The sequence below is a fragment of the Urtica dioica genome, chromosome 4 (assembly GCF_054948205.1).
Source record: "Urtica dioica subsp. dioica isolate 48M chromosome 4, U.dioica_male_clone48M_v1_H2, whole genome shotgun sequence".
NCBI classification, from domain to species: Eukaryota; Viridiplantae; Streptophyta; class Magnoliopsida; order Rosales; family Urticaceae; genus Urtica; species Urtica dioica.
The window spans coordinates 25,628,797-25,649,517 of record NC_142759.1 but is presented as its reverse complement, the minus strand read 5'-3'; the positions used below and the strand labels follow the sequence as shown (position 1 = coordinate 25,649,517).

General features: G+C 39.1%; 3 protein-coding genes across 3 annotated transcripts; all 3 read right to left on the bottom strand.

Moving 5' to 3' along the window:
- Positions 1-2,263: 2,263 nt before the first annotated feature.
- On the bottom strand, positions 2,264-3,003 carry LOC149401381 (kunitz type trypsin inhibitor 111-like). The gene has a single exon (XM_089613099.1). It carries the CDS (start codon positions 2,954-2,956, stop codon positions 2,327-2,329), a length of 630 nt encoding a protein of 209 aa, XP_089469225.1. The 5' UTR covers positions 2,957-3,003; the 3' UTR covers positions 2,264-2,326.
- An 8,083-nt stretch (positions 3,004-11,086) lies between these two features.
- Positions 11,087-12,593, bottom strand: LOC149401380 (RING/FYVE/PHD zinc finger superfamily protein). The gene is made up of 2 exons (XM_089611119.1): positions 11,553-12,593; positions 11,087-11,451 (listed from the first exon to the last, which is right to left on the bottom strand). Exons 1-2 carry the CDS (start codon positions 12,447-12,449, stop codon positions 11,401-11,403), a joined length of 948 nt encoding a protein of 315 aa, XP_089467245.1. The 5' UTR covers positions 12,450-12,593; the 3' UTR covers positions 11,087-11,400.
- Positions 12,594-16,665: 4,072 nt separating this feature from the next.
- LOC149401379 (putative sodium/metabolite cotransporter BASS1, chloroplastic) lies at positions 16,666-19,539 on the bottom strand. Its single transcript, XM_089610557.1, has 7 exons — positions 18,831-19,539; positions 18,379-18,472; positions 18,265-18,298; positions 18,127-18,181; positions 17,941-18,024; positions 17,561-17,848; positions 16,666-16,998 (listed from the first exon to the last, which is right to left on the bottom strand). The coding sequence occupies exons 1-7, from the start codon at positions 19,320-19,322 to the stop codon at positions 16,840-16,842; spliced, it is 1,206 nt and encodes a 401-aa protein (XP_089466683.1). The 5' UTR covers positions 19,323-19,539; the 3' UTR covers positions 16,666-16,839.
- Positions 19,540-20,721: the final 1,182 nt, after the last annotated feature.

The window sequence follows — 20,721 nt, the reverse complement described above, 5'->3', positions numbered from 1 at the left end:
GTTCTTCCAGCCTAGCTCTACTGCAAAGATCATACCTTGAAGGATCGCCGAGGCTTCCGACAGTTGAGGCGAGAGACCTTGATGCCGGACGGAAATCTCGGATCCGAGAACCATCCCCAAAGCATCTCGCGCGATACACCCAATCCCGGATCTTCTATCATGAGGGCGCACAGCTGCATCAACAGAAATCGCGATTATGCCCTCCGGTGGAGGCCTCCACTTCCTCTCCACGCAAGAAGAACCGGTTCCGCGAGACCAAATGTAGCTTCCCGAAAGTCTTGAACGAATCTCTCCGTCCACTCCACGAGGTCTCCCGGATTCCACAACTTTTTCCCAGCGCAAACATTGTTCATGTGGTTCCAAAGTTCCCAAATCAAATAAATAAAGAGTTCGAGATATACGTAAAAGTTTTTTATGCTTCAAATTGTATTAATGGGTACAGATCCAAGTCTCTTAGATTATCCGGGTTAAAATAATGTCTGCTGGTTAGGTGGAATGGAGAAGATAATGTTTTATATGTATTTTCAGGCCGATTTAATTCAAAGTCAAATGTTGGGTGTTAATTAACTTGTGGATAATACTAGATATTGAAGTATGAATATTTAAATAGTACTTGCGTGCGATGGTCGCGCAATTTCGTCAATTTTATATTTTTGTTTCCTTTACATTTTGTACTATTTTTTTATTCATTGTGTCATTTTAATTTAAATTAAAAATCATTTTTTTGAAATAAAATGTAGAACAATTTTAAGAGTATAATAATTAATAATCGAAGATATCAAGTACTATTGATATAATGTAAAAGCAAGAGCGAGCCACTTCATTTTTTAAACCAATGCAACAAAATTAAGGGTGATAAACGATGTAGTACTTGAATTGTACTTTTATAATTTGGAATCGATGACGTGTCACTACTACAAATTAACATATTGGGTGCGGAATGGTATTAGGTGCGACATGTCGCACCTAATAGTCGCACCTAAGCGCGACATGTCGCACCTAATAGTCGCACCTAAGCTAACATTAGGTGCGACATGTCGCACCAGATAGTCCTCCAAGCGACTAAAAATTTCGCTGATGATTAGTGCTATCCGGTGCGACTTTGTCGCACCTAATATGACACTGTCGCACCTGATACTATTGGGTGCGACATTTGTCGCACCTAATACCTTTAGATGCGACATTTGTCGCACCTAATGAGTTTAAAAAATTTAAAACGGTCAAAAATTCTCCCCGAATATTTTTTGTTCTGGAATTTCACATTAGGTGCGACATTGTCGCACCCAATATGACTATTAGGTGCGACAATATCGCACCTAATAGTTTAGGGTATTTTAAATGCCGAGCGTCTTCTTCCTCTCGCCCAAACCGTGCGCCTCTATCTCTATCTAACACTCTCTCTCTCCGACGCTCGTTCTTCTTCCTCCGCCATGACCTCCCCCGCCGCCGTGACCTCCCTGCCACCGTGACCCCTTCGTCGTCCTCCTCCAAGGTACGTCTCTCTCTCTATCTATCTATCTCTCTCTCTCTCTCTTATTCTGTCTCTCCGACTTGCAGGTCGTCCCCCGCCGCCCGTGACCACCTCGGCTCAGCCCGGTCGTCCCCCGCCGCCCGTGACCTCTCCGCCGCCCGTGCGCCTCTCTGCCGCCGTGACCTCCCCGGCACCGTGACGTACGTCTCTCTCTCTCTCTCTCTCTCTCTCTCTCTCTCTCTCTCTCTCTCTCTCTCTCTCTCTCTCTCTCTCTCTCTCTCTTACTTCTGTCTTTCTCCGACCTGCAGGTCGTCCCCCGCCACCCGTGACCACCTCGACTCAGCCCGGTCGTCCCCCGCCGCCTGTGACCATCCCTCGACTCAGCCCGGTCCTCCCCTCGTACCCGCTGCCACCCAAACAGCCCTCGGCCCGCCCTAGGCCCACCCGCTGCCGCCCAAATAGCCCCCGGCCCGCCGTCCTATTGTGTGTGTGTATATATATATATATATATATATATTAGATTTTTTAAAAATTAATTTTTTTAATATATATAATCGGTATTGTAAATATTATAAGATACCATTGATATATCAATCAGTAATCGATATATCATTAAATTCAAAACTTCGGTATTATATCGGTATTTGAAATATTGATCATGACAAACCAACAAATTGTCTAAGAAGATATATGCAAAACTAGCTAATTACAAATTTACATATAAAATTAGCGCACGAATAAATTGCAATCATATGTGTATATATAATATATATATATATATATATATATATATATATTCACGTACATGCATGTCTAAACTCTTATTCCTTGTTCTCTCTATAACCGTATTATAATTCAAGCTTTAACAAACACAATTGGAAGAACCGAATCACCATCCAAAGCCAAAAACCTCTTCCCATTCTCAACAAAAACGCCAACATCTCCGCAAACAAACTTACAAGCACCGCAAATCTCCGTTGGACACCACCTAAGACCGTACGAATTCCCGTGCCCTAATTTGCTGAGGTGGAAGTAGTTTGAATACCCGACATTATCTCCGGTGATGAGAAACCGCCTCTGATTCCTCGCCTCTCTTAGCCCGACCCTCCACACGATCACGGACTCGCCTCTCTCTGAGTTTGAAAACCCGACCTTGAAGTTCTTCATCTCTCTCACCGTCTTCTCTCCCGCGATAAACGGAGAGAGGACGAGAGGGAGACCCGAAGAGAACACCGACACGTCGTCTTCGAGCCCCACGGACATCGTTGATGATGACATGGCGGTTCGGTTGAGAAGTGTGACCATTGGGTTTTTATTGGTTTCGGTTATCTTGGTCTTGATAAAGTATTTTTGGTTACGCCGTAGAGGATTTCCTGAGCTGTCTAAAACCGCCGGGTTTGGGTGGCTTTGTTGTGCCCTAGATGTTATTATTAGGATAGAAGATGTGATGATTATTAGGGCTAGGATAAAGCTTCTCTCTTTCATTTTCTTTTTGGTCGTAAGAGATGCGGAAGAGATGAAGATCTTTTAGAAAAATAGTTTGGCAATCGATGATATAGCTAGTTTGTTTTGTTTTCTATATCTTTGCTAAGAATAACACTAAAAACAAGAAAAGAACAAAATCCATTTTGTGTGAGGAATTTGGGTATTTTGTGGAAGAGCGGTCTCGCTTGTCGCGTGGTTGTGGCGTGACACGTGGGTATGGAGATTTATTTGTACAACTACAACCCTCTATATCCGGATTTTGGGGAACCGGCTAAATTTTGTTTGGAACGTCATCCGTTTTTAGTAATGTTGTGTTTTGTGACTTTTGTCCAATATAATTTATTGAATGGTGAACAATCTTCTTAATAGTGATAAATTTAAATAAAATAAAATTAAAAAATAACTATTTTAGTGGGATTATGCTATTTTATTGCCAACGACGAGACAATAATGCTTGACCGCATCAACTTGTGATTTAACAGTGGCTAAACGTTCCAGTATTCATTCAACATTACTTCAATTGTGGTTATTTTGAATTTGTATAATTTGTTCAATTAACAAAATTCCAATTATTTAACTCTTCCATTCACTTGCTACCATAAATATACGCGTAACATTTAATAATACAGTATATTAATATATGCTGATACAAACTGTATTACAAACAGGGACGAATCTATAATTGATTTTAGGGGATACGATGAAAACAAAATTCAAGTGATTTATGATAATAATAAAAGCAATAGTTTTTTTTAATCCACAAAATTAGTAATATTTTTAAATTGTTAATAAAATTTTGAAGGAGAAGAAGATATATGTTGGATGAGTTTGACTTTTAAAATATAGAAATTTTTTGTCAAAATAATGGTTTTATTACTGGAAAAAAAAATGCTTATAATTATATTTTTAATTAAATTCAGGGAGGCTCTAACCACTATGTGGCCTTATATCCGGTTAAAATAGCGTCGAACATAAGAATGTCTCATTACCTTGATACACATTCACCCGGTCTAAATGGGTTGGATAATACTCTTTCGAAATGGATTAACGTGGAATACTCATAACATTTCAGCCCGTTAATCTGATAATCCAACCCATTTGAATTTTTTCAACTTTTTTATTTCTTAATGTTTTATACTCTTTGATATTGTTTACCTAATTTGTTTTTTGTTTTTTTTTTTAAATTATATAAGAGTGTCTTTTATGTTTGAAAATCGTATATTGCATGACATCCCGAAATAAATTGGAACGGAGTATTCCGTTATGATTTAGCCAAAATTTTGGGTTGTATTGTAACTAAACATTCTATTACACTCACTCTCAAATTTCGGTTCCATCGGAACATAACGCCGTGTTGTATTTAGCCCTAATCTATGCAACAAAGATGACCTAAAAAATAACTACTCGATTTGTGCAAGAAAATAAAGTACTGAAAAAGAAAAAGACACAACCAGGTTTTTCCCGTGCTTCGATCCAAAAAGATCTACATGCACGTTGAGCTTCGTGGGAGAAACTCGGTCTGTACTAGCTTCGTCTCGATTACACCCTCAAGATCACCAATCTCTCAAACTCACGAATACAATCTCACACTCTCAATCACAGGCAATTCTTTTTACCAGTTTCACACAAGAAACACGATCAAGCCGATCGCTCAAGAACAAACCACTCAGAGAGAGAAGAAGAATAGAGAAAACCCTAACACAGTATTCGAACAGGACGTAATGACTCGAACAAAAGGTCTCGAGCTCATTATAAGAGATAGGCGATCCCGAAGAAATGCTTGTGACCGTCAGATCAGGTGAGATCAACGACTTCTGTTCCTTTATGCGCTACGATGTCGTTTAGGTTAAACAACAGAGCACAACACCTAGGAGCTGAAGCCTCTTGATCTTCATCCCAGTGGGCCTCAGCTAATGGGCTTCGGCAAAAGAGTTGCTGGGCTTCCAAAACCAACAATCTCCACCTGAAGCTCAGCAAGCTCCACCTTAATCGAGACATCACCAATACAGACCGGCTTCTTCAACCACATCATTGCTCAGTACCTAAAAAAACATCACTCAACAAACAACAAGTCTAAGCAGTGCTTGAACTTAGTGTTAGTAACCACTTTAGTACCCATATCAGCTGGATTACTTTCAGTATCAATTTTCTGGAGCTTTACTACATCAGAGGCGATCAAATCCCTGATGTAATGAAACCTTACATCCACATGTTTCGTTCTTTCATGATACACAGGATTTTTACTTAAATGTATAGCGCTTTGACTGTCTGAATAAACAACCACAGTGTTGCTGATAAGATGAGCTTCTTTCAATAAGCCTTGAAGCCAAACAACTTCCTTAAAACAATCACAAACAGCAATGTATTCAGATTCAGTGGTAGACAAGGCAATAACAGACTGCAAGTTAGACTTCCAAGAAATACAATTGCTCCCAAGAGTGAAACAGAAAGAAGTAGTAGACTTTCTATTGTCCCTATCACCACCATAATCAGCATCAACATAGCCAATCAGATCAAACAAAGAGCTACGCTTGCCATAGCACAAACCAATATCAATAGTGCTGCTCACATAGGCAATAACACATTTCAAAGCATTCCAATGCACATATCCAGGATTAGACATAAACCTACTTAGAACAGATATAGCATAAGATAAATCAGGCCTAGTGCTAATCATGGCATACATCAAAGAACCTATAGCATTTGCATAAGGCACAGATTCCATTTTCAGGATTTCAGACCTGGATTGAGGGCACTATGTCTTATCAAGAACAAAATGAGGAGCAAGAGGCATCAGAACAGTTTTGCAATTCAAACTACCAAACTTAGAAACAACCTTTTCAAGATAAGGCTTTTGATGAACACGAAGCATGCAATTTTTTCTATCTCTATCAATAATCATGCCAAGAATTTTTCTAGCAGGGCCTAGATCTTTCATATCAAAAGCAGAATTAAGATCCCTCTTAAGCTTGTTAATCTTAACAACAGACTTGCTAGCTATAAGCATATCATCAACATAAAGTAAAAGATAAACAGGCATATCATTCAGAGAAGAGAAATAAAAGCAACTGTCATATTCACTTCGAGTAAAACCAATACCAAGGACAAAAGAATCAAATTTCTTATACCATTGTCTGGGGCTTTGTTTCAAGCCATACAGAGATTTCATGAGGAGGCAAACCTGTTCTGCATTTGCTTTGTCAACAAATCCCTCGGGTTGTCTCATGTAAATTTTTTCTTCCAAGTCACCATGGAGAAAGGCAGTCTTGACATCTAACTGTTCCAGTTCAAGATCAAAGCAAGCAACCAGAGAGAGGATGATTCTAATTGTTTTGAATTTGACTACAGGAGAGAAAATCTCCGTGAAGTCAATTCCCTCTCTCTGGGTGTAGCCTTTTGCAACCAATCTAGCTTTAAATCTAGGAGGGTCCTGATCAAATAGACCCTCTTTGATTTTGTAAAGCCACCTGCACTCCACCAATTTTTGTGCCTTTGGCTTTTCAACCAAAATCCAAGTCTTATTAATCGCCAAAGACTTCATCTCATCTTTCATGGCCTCAAGCCATTTTTCTCTGTGTTCAGAACCCATGGCATCCACATAAGAATCAGGCTCAAAGGTTTTCAAGTCTTGGGCAGGGGCAGTGTAAACTAGGTCAGCATAGGAGAACCTAGCAGGTGGTCTAATGTCCCTCCTAGTTCTATCTCTAGTCAACTGATAGTTTTCTAGCTCTTCCTGAGCTGAAACATCATGATGTTCAGTCTGATCAGTGTGCTCTAACCTGACAGGTGGCTCCTGATCAGTGACCTGATCATCATTGTGATCAACATCAGGTTGAGGTTCCCTATAAGGCACAGGGGCAAGGACACTAGGCTCCACCTCAATGGTTGGACTCTCAATTTCAGGGGCAGACTCATTAAGGGGGGTGTCAATAAGTTCAGAAGGTAACTTAAGAGGAAAGTTTTTCTCATCAAACACTACATCCCTGCTAATGATGATCTTAATACCCTTACAGTCTCTATCCCATAACCTATAACCTTTGGTTCCCTGTTGCTGTTGGTATCCTACCAGGACACATCTGATGGATCTCGGGTCTAACTTACCTTCTATGTGGTGAGCATACGCAGCACAGCCAAAGATCCTAAGGTGACTCAGATCTGGCTTCCTATTGGTCCAAACTTCTATTGGGGTCTTAAACTCTAGGGTTCTGTTTGGGCTCCTATTGATGAGATAAGTAGCAGTGTATAAGGCTTCACCCCAAAAAGCTTTAGGCAGACCAGAGGTAAACAGAAGGCCCCTAACTTTTTCTAGCAGGGTCCTATTCATTCTCTCAGCAACCCCATTTTGCTGAGGGGTACTCCTAACAGTTCTATGCCTAAGGATGCCATGTTCTTTACAGAAATTGTCAAATTCAGTGTTGCAAAATTCCAAACCATTGTCAGTTCTAAGTGTTTTCAGAGTCTTGTTGGTTTGATTTTCCTCAAGGAGTTTCCATTCTTTAAATCTAAGGAAGGCTTCATCCTTAGTTTTAAGAAGGAAAGTCCACGCTCTCCTTGAGTAATCATCAACAATACTCAGAAAATACTTGTTTCCACCATGAGTTTCATGACTTTATGGACCCCACAAATCAGCATGGACATAGTCCAGGTTGGCACATGAGAGATGAGTGCCAGCCGTGAATCTAAGTCTATGCTGTTTTGACATGACACATGGTTCACAGAAAGTCAAGTCAGATAGAGAGTTCTTACCCAACATACCTTGCTTATGCAAGACAGCCAAGCCCTTTTGACTCATATGCCCCAGCCTCAGATGCCAAAGTTGGGTCTCTGCATTGTTAGTATCAACAGACAACGAACTATGTACAGCAAGATTGTAATATTTACCATCAAGAACATATAGACCATTGGTAAGGGTAGCAGACAGAACAGGCTTATTATTTTTGCAAACAGTAAGAACACCATTTTGAGCACCATAGGAGAAACCTAACTTATCAAGCACTCCCAAGGAAATGAGATTCCTTTTAAGGTCAGGAATGAACCTAACCTCAGTCAAGGTTATCTTTTTTCCATTGTTCAACATCAAATTGACAGAACCAACACCAACCACACCACACATGTTGTTATTTCCCATATACACATATTGGTTAGACACAGGAGACAAGTCAACAAACCAATCACTATGAGGACACATATGGAAAGTACAACCTGTATCTAACACCCAATTATCAAAACCAGTATTCTCAGACACATTCAACACTTCAGATGATTCAATCACAGGGTTAGAAGAGGAGGCAACATTGGTTTCAGGATTAGTATTATTCTTGTTCTTTTCTAGCCATTTGAAACAATCTTTTCTCAAGTGACCAGCCTTACCACAGTGATAACATTTTCTGGTTTCTGACTGGTTCTTGGAAGATTTTTCTTTGGCTTTCTTGTTCTTGTTATTTCCATTACCAGACTTATTCTTAACAAACAGATTTGTACCAGACTTAGACTTTTGAGTCTTCAATTCCATCTCCCTAGTCTTAAGAGCATAACATAACAGATCATAACTAGGAACAGTACCAGAGTATTGAAAAGCATCCTTGACAACTTGATAACTATCAGGTATTGAGTTCATCAAAATCATAACAGTGCTGGTGTCATCTAACTCGTGATCAGTCCCTTTAAGCACAAGGGTGCGCTTAAGGAACTCATCCAAGTGGTCATCGACAGACTTTGATGAATCCATCTTATAATAAAATAAAGATGCTTTCAAATAAGCCAGATTTGGAGCAGACTGATTAGAGAACAGGGTCTGAAGTTTACCCCAAAGAGCAAGAGGGGTCTTACTTCCATATACCTTTCTGATAACGCCATCTGAGAGGTTGAGAATGAGGAGATTGTAGGCTTCTTCATCGATCTCCGCCTTCCTCTTTCTGCAATCTTCAGACCAGAGCTCTTCTTTGGGCTCGAGGGCGATCACCACCTTGTGGTGAGAGAGCAGGGCTCGAATCTTGGTGCTCCAGACTCCAAAGTCAGTCTTTCCGTCATAAGCAGAGATTTCCAATCGTCCAATCCCCATTCTCTAGAGCCTGGGATTCAAAGAAACAAACACAGAAGCAATCCAACAAGAACTGAGCGAGTACTTAACACACAAGAACAGTAGATATAAAAATAGATCAACCAAAGAAACAAAGAAAACCCTAGGATCCAGCGAAACTAGGGTTAGGGCAAGGATCGCTCGAAGAACACGGGTCTACGAGAGAAAAAAGAAGGCTCTGATACCACTGTTGTATTTAGCCCTAATCTATGCAACAAAGATGACCTAAAAATAACTACTCGATTTGTGCAAGAAAGTAAAGTACTGAAAAAGAAAAAGACACAACCAGGTTTTTCCCGTGCTTCGATCCAAAAAGATCTACGTGCACGTTGAGCTTCGTGGGAGAAACTCGGTCTGTACTAGCTTCGTCTCGATTACACCCTCAAGATCACCAATCTCTCAAACTCACGAATACAATCTCACACTCTCAATCACAGGCAATTCTTTTTACCAGTTTCACACAAGAAACACGATCAAGCCGATCGCTCAAGAACAAACCACTCAGAGAGAGAAGAAGAATAGAGAAAACCCTAACACAGTATTCGAACAGGACGTAATGACTCGAACAAAAGGTCTCGAGCTCATTATAAGAGATAGGCGATCCCGAAGAAATGCTTGTGACCGTCAGATCAGGTGAGATCAACGACTTCTGTTCCTTTATGCGCTACGATGTCGTTTAGGTTAAACAACAGAGCACAACACCTAGGAGCTGAAGCCTCTTGATCTTCATCCCAGTGGGCCTCAGCTAATGGGCTTCGGCAAAAGAGTTGTTGGGCTTCAAAAACCAACACGCCGAGACTTACTAAGTACTAGAATGTATTAACCTTCTTATTTCAACCATTTATATTTAGCGAGAGATCATAATTAACCTGTAACTATAATTGAGTACCAAATTCCAAGAGCTTAAATACCAAACTCTTGTATATTTGTTGCATGTATCAAGATTTTATTCATTTATGTGAAAGTTGTGTCTTGTCATCAACAACTGCATTTAGGTGGTTATAGTTAGTTGAAGTTAGTTTGCAAGTTGATACGATTTTGTAACCGAGTTCGTGTGCGTATATAAACACAGTTCAGCTTAGTTAAGTACTAATCATATTTAGTTACCTTGTAACCTGAGAGAGAGAGAGAGAGAGAGAGAGAGAGAGAGATCGGAATGAGGGTTTTGATCTGAGGGAAACAGAGAGAGAAGAACTGTTTGTGAGGTTTGGGATTTTGAATTGAAGCTTGAAGCCGAGATCAAAGGGTTTGATCGATCCTTTTACTTGTACTCACATTTGAAGACAGCGGATCATCAAAATAGGACTCTCTTCAGGCCTTGCTGGATTAGGAGTCATATTGAATCTGGACTGGGATAAATCATGTCTATTCTCCATTTTTGCACCTGTTCTATTCTCGGCGCTCATTTCACAGAGAACTTCACGTGCAAGCTAGTTATTTCTGATTGTGTTGATCCAATTTTCCGATTCGAATTTTGACGAATTATGCTTTTCTACTTACGATTCTTAGAAATTGGTACAACTACTGCATTCAAATTCATTTACACATATTTTTAAAACATGTTGTAGTATGATTACTGTGAGCTCCTGAACTAGAAACCTCATAAATATTGTTCACCCCGTGCAAACTCGAATTTTATTAACGTTTATATTACTTATCGTCTATGTTGGTATAGTAGATTAATTTGACATGATTAATGAGCTGAATGTCAACAATCCATCTGTCCAACCAAACATCTCCCCACACTACTCTCCGGTGAGCAAGGTTATCTACAATGCTCAATTTTGGTGTGGTGGTTTGTCGGCTTAGAGAGAGGGTAGAAGAATAATTCGAACCCCCAGTACTGTATCACTGTTTATAATTTATCAGACTGCTTGATCTAATTTCTTCTTTATGTGAGAGATGGATCATTAAACAAGGCAGGCTCAAATTAGACTGGCCCAGCTAAACGTGGACTACTGGGTTGGAATGTAGGTGAACCAGAATCCTTTTTCATTCCAATAGCAAAATCAAAATCAGAAATTCATTTGGAACAGAAAATTTGGGTTCCATAAACAATGGCAGTACTAGATTTCCATTCCGTCCACATTGTTCTGATGTAATACAATAACCAATTTCTACGGAAACAGATGGGTTAAAACTATCGCAATTTCTATATCAGAAGGCACATCTCTTAAAAATTTGAATGTTTATTCCCATTAGCTTCAAGTAAAGAGTACAATCACCAGTTAATCAAGTGCGAACCAATAATATTGATGCAAAAAAACAAAAAAGTAAGAACCAAAAATAAGAAAATACTAAGCAAACTAATAAATTAAAATAAAATTATTTCAGAACCAAGAAAAAAAAAAAAAGCATCCATGTTCTAATCTTTTTCTTCCCTTGGAACAATCTTGTACTTCCCACTCGCTTCTTGCTGCCAAACAAAACAAACAATCAAGAACACATTTTTCACACAAAAAAAAACAAACAAAAGTAATTTAGAAAAACAAATCCAAAAAAGAATTAAGGTCAAACCTTTTTCCAGAGATCAGAGTGAGCCTTGCAAAACCCAGCAACCACATCGGATGTCCTCTTCCCTTTCATATACTCAAAGCAAAAATCTTGATCAATCCCACAAGTGACGTGGAAAGCCAACCCGCACTTCAACTCCGAACACTCCACAACGCACCCACCGTCTCCGCCGCACACGTAGCACTGCCTCTCCCAACGCGCCTGAGGCACGCGCGTCAGGTTGATCCCCTCACGCGCCTCAGAGTCCTCGAAGTACACCTCCGGAACCAGCAACGCGCACACCACATGGGCCCACTTCCCGGGCTCCGTGGTTGGCTTCAACGCGCTGCCGTGGTTGGGGCAGAGACTGCACGACGGCGAGTCGCCGTTGGAGCAGCGCGCGCAGAACCAGTCGCCGGACGGGATTTCGTGGATCAGCGGAGAGCCGTAGCAGGTGACGTGGACCATGACGTCGCAGCCGTCGCATAGAACGATCGGGTCCGTCGGATCTCCGTCGGTGCTCTGGCAGATCGCGCAAACGATTCCGTCATCGTCTTCGTCGGCGGTCTGAGGATTTGCCACGTCCTTTTCATCGATAGGGGATTTTTCCACGTCATCGTCTATGGTAGGACGTTTTTCGGCGGGGATATCCTCGATCGGAGGTTTTGCCACGTCATCGTCGATGATGGGAGGTTTTGCGAGAGAGATATCGGCTTCGTCGCTGTCTTCGTAGATTGTGTTGAGGTCGAAGAGAGGAGGGAGAGCCCAGACTCGCTTCTTGGCGGGTAAGGAATACGAGGACGGCGGTGATGGTGGCTTCTCCGGCGAAGAGGGCTTTCGCTTTTTCGCGGGAAGGGTGGGTTTCTGGTGTTTGTGGATTTGGGCGAGTTTGTATCGTTTGTTTGGAGGCAGAGATTCCATTTTCGTGTTGAGAGAGTTTGTGGGAGATTGGGAGAGTGACTTGAGAAACGGAGTTTGTTAGATTTAGAGATTGATTGGGAGTTTTTTGTTGTGTGGTTTTTTTGGGGGGTTTGGAGGGAAGAGAAGAGAAGCGGGTGATTGAGTTTAATTAAATTACGGGAATTTCAAAATTAAAACCTGAAATGTCACGGCTTTTGTGCGGGAAATTTTAAAATTTTTAAAAAAAAGGAAGGGTGTGTTTGTAATTCGGGTTTGGACTTTCGTGGGCTAAATTTAAGAAAGAAATACGCGGGCTTTAGATGGGGTTTGGGGCTAAATTGAAAGGGAAAAATACGCGGGCGGGGAATTTGCATTCTGTTAAATTGTTTATCTTACAAAAAATTTAGATGGGACCCTGGGTTTAAAATATATGGGTTTAAAATTTCAACTTAAAAATTAAAATATAAACATAATAGTCTCGGGCTTTCGACATGAAAGACAAATGGAAATGTCAACCATCAGCTCTTGAAAATTGTGCAAAAAGATTCCTTCTGTGGGGACACGTATATGGAATGATTTCTTACCGTTGAACAATCGGTAGAGCATAGATTCCTTCCTTCCATGTGTTCCACTGGCAACACTATCAGATGAGTTTCGATTTTAAGCTGAGCCGTTGGATTTGTGAGCGTTGCAAATCCAATGGCCAAAAACAATTGCAAATTGTAACGTTGGATATTTTAACTTTACTTTTCTTAATGGTACGCCATATCTCAAATCTTTACACCTTGATGTCACGCCATATCAAACGACACGCCTGAGGCATGCTATAGCTTTGTGTCTCCGTGTGATGCCAAGTCCATGTCTTGCCAATGCTTACCGCCAACTGACCTTACTTGACCATGGTATGCCTCAAATATCATCGGCCACTGCTCTCCAAAGTCTCTGGGTCTCAACTCCTTGACCATGCTTTTTCGTCGACCTCATGTGCCGACAATTTCCTGCTTAATGAGCTCTTGGTCAACCATTAAGGTCCTTGACCGGCCACATTTTGGCCAGCCATTTATCCGACCCTTCGACGACGCTCGGTCCGGACCATGAGACCACCAAGCCATAACGCCAACCTTATTGCCGCTAACCCTCTAACGCCCTCCAAATGAGTGCTCAGCCATCTAATCTTGGCCACCCAACGAGATTCTTAGCAATATACATTGGTCATGGCCCATAACGGGTATGAATTATTTAGGCAAAATTGTCAATTATTTGTTGTTAATAGAATCGATGGTTAATTAACTATAATTAACCAAACGTTTGTTATTATACAAATTTAAGGTATCTATATCGTATAACTATAGAACCCTAACAAGTATAATAAAACTCTTATTTATATTTGCGATAATTTTATGACTTCATTATTCATTGGTTTATGATTTGTTTATAAGATGCACACAGAAAATCATACTTTTTTATATGAGTTTCTTTTACACACACACATACACGCGTGCGCGCGCGAGCACACACACACACACATATATATATATATATATATATATATATATATATATATATATATATATATATATATATATTAATGCTTTGAATTTAATTATTTTTTCAATAGATATTCTCTTTTTTAAAAGAATTTGTTGCAACTGCCCATTTTTCTAACTCGTTTTTAGAATCTAACCAAAGTCCACCAGGCCTATATTAAATCATTTAACTAAATAGTAAGTTTAATTTACTTTTTTAATTAATTAATGAATTTAATGCGAGTTTGGTGCAAGGATTTAGATGCCGTTTTCGTTGCCGTTTCGAGCCTCCCGATATACGGAAAACCGGCATGCCGATGAAAAACCGAACGGAAAAAATGTGGAAAATGGTAAATGAAATGCCATTTTCAAATTCCGTTTTCGATGGAAAACCGACGTGCAGATTGAAAACCGAACGGAAATAATCTTGCAAAATAAAAAATACTTATATATATATATATATATATATATATATATATGTATGTGTGTGTGTGTGTGTGTGTGTGTGTGTGTAAATATAGTCCAAATTTAAAACACTTCAAATCATACATATAGTTACAATAGAAAAATGAAATGTATCAATAGAATCCCGATGGACGTCCTAGTTGGATAAACTCAGTTGATTCCGCACATGGCCCACCATTCTCCTACAAAATGAAATGTATATAGTTACAATAGAAAATGAAATGTATCAATAGAATCCCGATGGACGTCCTAGTTGGATAAAACTCGGTTGATTCCGAATATGGCCCACCATTCTCCTACAAAAATGATCGAACTCCGTAAATATTTAATTATGAAATATTACTACTTCGATCCAACAATTTCGTTTCAATATTTCAATAAATTTCATTTCAATTCAAAATCTAACAATTTCAATTCAAACTCTACGAATTTCATTTCTAGCATAAATGACAATTTCATTTCAATTCAAAATCTAAAAATTTCAATTCAAACTCTAATAATTTTATTTCAATTACTTTCAATTTCAATTCAGTATTTCAATAAATTTCATTCAAATAACTTTCAAGTCCAACAATTTCATTTCATTACTTTCAATTACAACAATTTCTTTACAATATTTCAAACAATTTCATTTCAATCACGTTCAATTAAAAAAATTACATTCCAATATTTCAAACAATTTCATTTCCATCATTCATTTCAATTAATTTCATTTCGTTTACGAACACCTTCGTCGGAAAAACATATTTGAAAAATTCACACAATCACAATTCCGAGATTTCTATATATTTTTGAATCATAAACTTACTTGAACAACAGAAAAACAGATAAAATATTGCCAGACAAAAGTGGTGGTTCGCCATAAAATGTGGTGGCTCGCCGAAAATCTCGATGGTTCGCTGGAAGTCTCAGAAAAATATGAAAAAATAGATATCATAGATCATCGCAATACAAACAACTTTAATGAACGGCATTATATTTAAAAAAAATCATATTATAGACCAAAATCAGGAAATACTTAATCTGGGTTTAAAAAAAATCGGTTAGAAACTCGCCGAAAATTTCCAATCGCCGCCGAAATTTTGTGGAAATCAGCCTAAGCTTATCCGAAAGTCGCTGAAATAGGGTCGTCTTCTACACAGAATCTGAAAATCTCCACCGACCTTCGTTTCGTCCGAATTTCTCTAAAAATGGCCGAAATTCCTTTGGTTTTACTCTTTATAACATACGAAAACAAGCGGTCATTTTTCATGTAAACGACAAGTCGTTGTCGCCGAATTTCCAATGACATCAAAACGAAAAATGACTTACAGAGACTCGTCGACCGTTTGCTGTCCGAAAATGACATCATTAACGATTGTCGGAGAAAATCGTCGGCATTTGAAACCTTGATTTTGTGGGCTATTTTCTTAATAAAATAAAATTTTAGCCATTTTTTTAGGAAAGTGACCTATTGGGCTACTGACATAATTTTTCTCTTTTTATATGATTATATATTGTGAAATTTGTTGTTGAAGTCACAACAACAGCACATTATTTCATTTGTATCACAAATGAGTCTAAATTTTTCTCTTTTTTTTTTTTTTGCATATTTGTCACCTATACAATGTCTTAATTACCCTTTTATTTTATACCCAACAAGAATTCATATCCACACACAAACCCTAATCTCTCATCAAATTCTCTCACAAACCCTAATCTCTCTAGCATAAGCTCCGACTACTGCGCCGATCGCCGCTTCGACGAGGCCACCGCCGCCGTAACCCTCGCCGGAGCTCTCGTCGGAATCACAGATTCAGCCTTCTAGTCTACTTTTGTTTTGTAAATATTTAACTGTGGTTCTACTTTCTTCTTCTAGTTTACTTTTGTTTTTGTAAATATTTAACTGTGGTTCTATTTTCTTCTTCTAATCTACTTTTGTTTTGTAAATATTTAACTATGATTCTACTTTAAGGGTATTTTGGTCTAATAATAAATAAAAGTGACTTATTTGCAACACGTTTTTTTGTGGTGACATAGATGCAATTTTATTCGTAAGAAGTGACTTTGGTGCAAATCACTCTATATTAGATGATGATACGTTTGCTGAATATTTTAATTAGTATTTGATTCATTTCTAAGTGAACATATTTATTCATTTTAATGTCAATCCATAATGATGTACTGATATGGACTTCCTTTTAGTTACATGAACATAAGAGGTACATTCTTTTGCTTGGGAAAGCAATACACAATAAAAGCGTGCGTTAGAAAAATTGAACAAAAAAACCCTCTCTATTCTCTAATATTGTAAGACATTAACAAGGGTAGCTAGATAAAGAAAATAACTGGATTACAACACCATGATCAGATACCATATGGATGACCATTCTTATTCAGACACAATCTTTTGAGTGAATGACATTAAAAAATAAATCACATCAGTCTTGTTTGGACGTCGGGTTCGGAACGGATCGTCTCCAAATGCCGGCCAATACGCTGCCAAAGATGGAATGGCAAACGCTCGAAACCGCACACGGCACTGCCGTTAATGGGTTCCCAAAGTGTTGCGTCGCCAGAACTACTCCCAGAACCGAATTCTGCCACACCCACACAATTTAATATCACCCCAAAAAAACATCTTCATTACAACTCGAAAGCTAGGTATAGATGTTATAAACGATTCAAGATATTACCGTATAAATCAGTAGACACATTATACTTACATGTAAGATAAGAAATTATTTATTTATTTACCATTTGTTTATGCATAATATAAAAAATTTCAAGTGGGTAAACAGGTAAATGATTTAAAAAAAAAAGTAAGTTTTTTTTAAAGTTTTTTTTGTCACAAATAAAGTACAGCCTCTTGTTGATAATATAACTTAAGAGAATGAACCAATAGTCTCAGGCTCAGCTAAGATATCATTCCCCAGGCTCAGCTCAACCCGACCCTCTTTTGACACCTTTAGGTCTACCTCTGTGTCCAAGTATCATAATATGTATAGCCAAGGTTAACCCAGCCAATTGTCATCCCTTGTCAAATAGGCTCATATTTTACCTAAGAGCTCAGGCAAACCCCGTTTCAACAATTTTAAACATTTTTTTTTTTTTTTTTACAATTAAGCTGCCAAAAAAGGAAGCTCTAAGAACCAAACTAACCTGCATTCCAACTTCGATGGAGATGGTGCGCGACGACGCCACGTCGATCCCGATCAGCCTTGCGAGAGCGTACCCGAAGAAGAATCCGGAAGCGTGAAGCATGCTGGCGGCGAGGACGACTTGGAGGCCGGATTGGAGAATGGCAGCGGAGCTCTGTGCGATGGCGTGGCCACAGAGAACGGCCACAGTCCCAACTGCGATCGGAGTCATCGCCGGAGAGATCAGCCTGACCGCCCCTTCGAAGTACTGGTTCAGGAACGCCCCGCCCACCACCGGCAGAAGCACCACCTGCCTCCAACCGTCAAACCCAAGACACCATCGTGAGCAAGAAATCGATCATTTGACCCGAGACAAGTGTCAACAAACTGAAAACACTTCACCTGAAGAGTCGAGAGTAACAACCCCACCGCGTCTACTGCAACGTACTGCCCGGCAAGTTTGGCTGTCAGAAACGGGGTCATGATCTGCAACACGGAACCCGGTATAGTTCATCAATATTTTCCTGGGGAAAAAAAAACACAGTGGATTTTTTATATTCAAGTGCCAACTTAAATTAGGGTACCAACCACAGCTGTTAATGTGCTTGCAGCGGTCATTAGGACCGAGAGCGCCACGTTTCCACTGAAAAAGACAAATATGTAGTAAGATTTTCAGGTAGAATGACAGTTGCATTATTACTAGTACTTTTGGTGAATTTCACGGACCGAGCAATATAAGTGACGATGTTACTTGCGGTTCCTGTAATGAAGCCGATTGAATGAGTATAGGATGCATGGTAAGAAAATAAAGTTAAGGAGGAGAGAAAATGATAATAATACCTCCTGGGCAACAGCCGACCAGTATTAAACCAGCGGCGTAATGGGGCGGCAAGTTCAGAAGCTTACTCACAACAAACCCCGATATCGGCATTATCTGTAACAATGCAACTCATCGGCCTTAACAAGCTATATTCAAATGTGTCTATTTATCTAGCTATGACTTTTTAGAGGGTTGAAAGGATTCAAGGAACTTTATGACATGCGATTTCCAGAGACCTTTCGCCTAAGACTTGACAATGATTTGCAACAAGTACTATCACACAACTTTCGTATTTGATGTTGTCGCCTTAAGACTAGTTTCTTTCTTTCTGAAATTTTTGGTATTTTCTTTGCCTTCGTTGACAGATCTGAACGCAGAGTTTTATTTCTTCACAGTTCAGACTATCGAAACTATGAACGAATATGATATCACTATACCCTTAAAAACAATTCATATTGACTAAGAAACTCACGGAGTATTGGAGGAAAAAACCAGCTAGCAACTCCTTGGGCATAGCCAAAGCGCCACGAAGGTCGTCGAGAGTGAGAGTCATTCCCATTCCGAGCATAGTCACGGTTATGCCCATAACAGTCCATTTGGGCTGAACCCAATTGAACGAGCTCGGCTTCACCAGCCCCAACAAGCAACCCAGCGCCACCCAAACCGGGAACGCCGTCGAGACCGCCTCGGCGATCGCCTCTATCCACTGCCTCACGCTCCGATCTCCGCCTGCCCTCTCACTGTTTGACGAAATGCCGCAACTAACAGCGCTCTGTTTTTTGGCGATCGGGTGATGCCACGGGCTCGGAGAGAGCCGGAGCGGAAATGGGTTTGTTGTTGCGGCATTGATGCTTCGAGGGAGAGAGATTTTGGGTCGTGGGTCGACAGTGATCGGTGAGGTTTTGGGGGTTTCGACGAATTTGAAGGGTCTCCTTCCACGAGAGCAAGAAACTGAAATCTGCATTGTGTATTAATTGAAATTCTTTTCTGCAGTTCCACTTCAGTCTTCTCTACCACCTGAATTGTATTATTGGACCCAGATAGTTGGAGTGTGAAGTCATTGGTTTTTTTTTGGTTTTTTGTTTTTGTTTTTTAATTTTGCAGCCCCACTTGATAATAGTTAATTTTGATTTGAATCTGAACTCCAAAGCTGCTCCAGTTGATTTTTATATTTGACACGGATCGGAATGTGAAGTTTCATTTGACTGCTCAGAATGAAGATGTGGAAATTGGATTTTGGTAGTTTGTCATTAAAATAGCATGCGTGATCATTTATTACTTTTATTTATCTCGAAAATAGTTCATGTATTTAGTGGAATGTCAATTTAATTCTATTTAATTGTTTTGTCGATTATGTTAGACGTTTGATTTTTGTACACTATACAATCTCAAAACTGCATTGATGTACATTTAAAAGTGAAATTTCATATTATAGATTTCAAAATTAACAAAATATCAAGATTAAACCTTTTACTTCAAAAATATATATTTTGGACCAAAATACTCTTTTGACTATCGTGACATATAATGCCACACAATATCACGATGCGTACGATACGTATGATATCATACGATACTATATAGTCAGAAGGACATTTTTGTCCGAAATAAGGACAAAAGTCAATTTTTAGATATTTTTGAAGCATGCGGTCTTAATATTTTGTTAACTTTGATATCCACATAATGAAATTTCTAATTCTCAACAACTACCATTCAATAAGTTTTTTTCAATTTCCCACAAAAAACTTAATTTGATAAAAAAAAAATACTAGTAAGCCACTTGTACAAATACAATTTTACCATCAACAGTTGATGTCAACAATTGACATCTATTGATAACATAAATGTCAATAATTGACATCTATTGTTGACATGTGTGAGTTTTGAGTTCTCTGTTTGTTGACATAGATGTCAACAATTGACATCTATTGACAATTGACATCTATTGTTGATATGTGTGAGTTTTGTGTTCTCTGTTTATTGACATCAACTGTTAATGGTAAAATTGTATTTGTACAAGTGGCTTAGTAGTATTTTTGACCAAATTAAGCTTTTGGTAGAAAATTGAAAAAATTTATCAAATGTTTGTAGTTAAGGCAATTTGGGTTATTGATGGCATAAATACCATAACTTTTCGAATATATACACTTATATACCACATCTTTTTTATGCGGCAAAATACCAAACGTCATTACTTAGAACTATCATTAACTTAAATATGTTAATTGACATGGACTCGCAATCACTACTACAAATACAGTTTTTCGGTGCGGATGACTTTTGGGTGCGACTTTTCGCACCTAAAAGTCGCACCAAAAATTACTTTCGGGTGCGATTTTTCGCACCTAAAAGTCTCACCCAAA

Coding starts and splice junctions, on each gene's coding strand:
- LOC149401381 (XM_089613099.1), bottom strand. CDS start 2,956: ATGAAAGAGAGAAGCTTTATCCTAGCCCTAATAATCATCACATCTTCT.
- LOC149401380 (XM_089611119.1), bottom strand. CDS start 12,449: ATGGAATCTCTGCCTCCAAACAAACGATACAAACTCGCCCAAATCCAC. Junction 11,452..11,552: donor ACTCTGATCTCTGGAAAAAG/GTTTGACCTTAA, acceptor TTTGTTTGGCAG/CAAGAAGCGAGTGGGAAGTA.
- LOC149401379 (XM_089610557.1), bottom strand. CDS start 19,322: ATGCAGATTTCAGTTTCTTGCTCTCGTGGAAGGAGACCCTTCAAATTC. Junction 18,473..18,830: donor GTTTTTTCCTCCAATACTCC/GTGAGTTTCTTA, acceptor GCATTGTTACAG/ATAATGCCGATATCGGGGTT. Junction 17,849..17,940: donor TGTTACTCTCGACTCTTCAG/GTGAAGTGTTTT, acceptor GGTTGGAGGCAG/GTGGTGCTTCTGCCGGTGGT.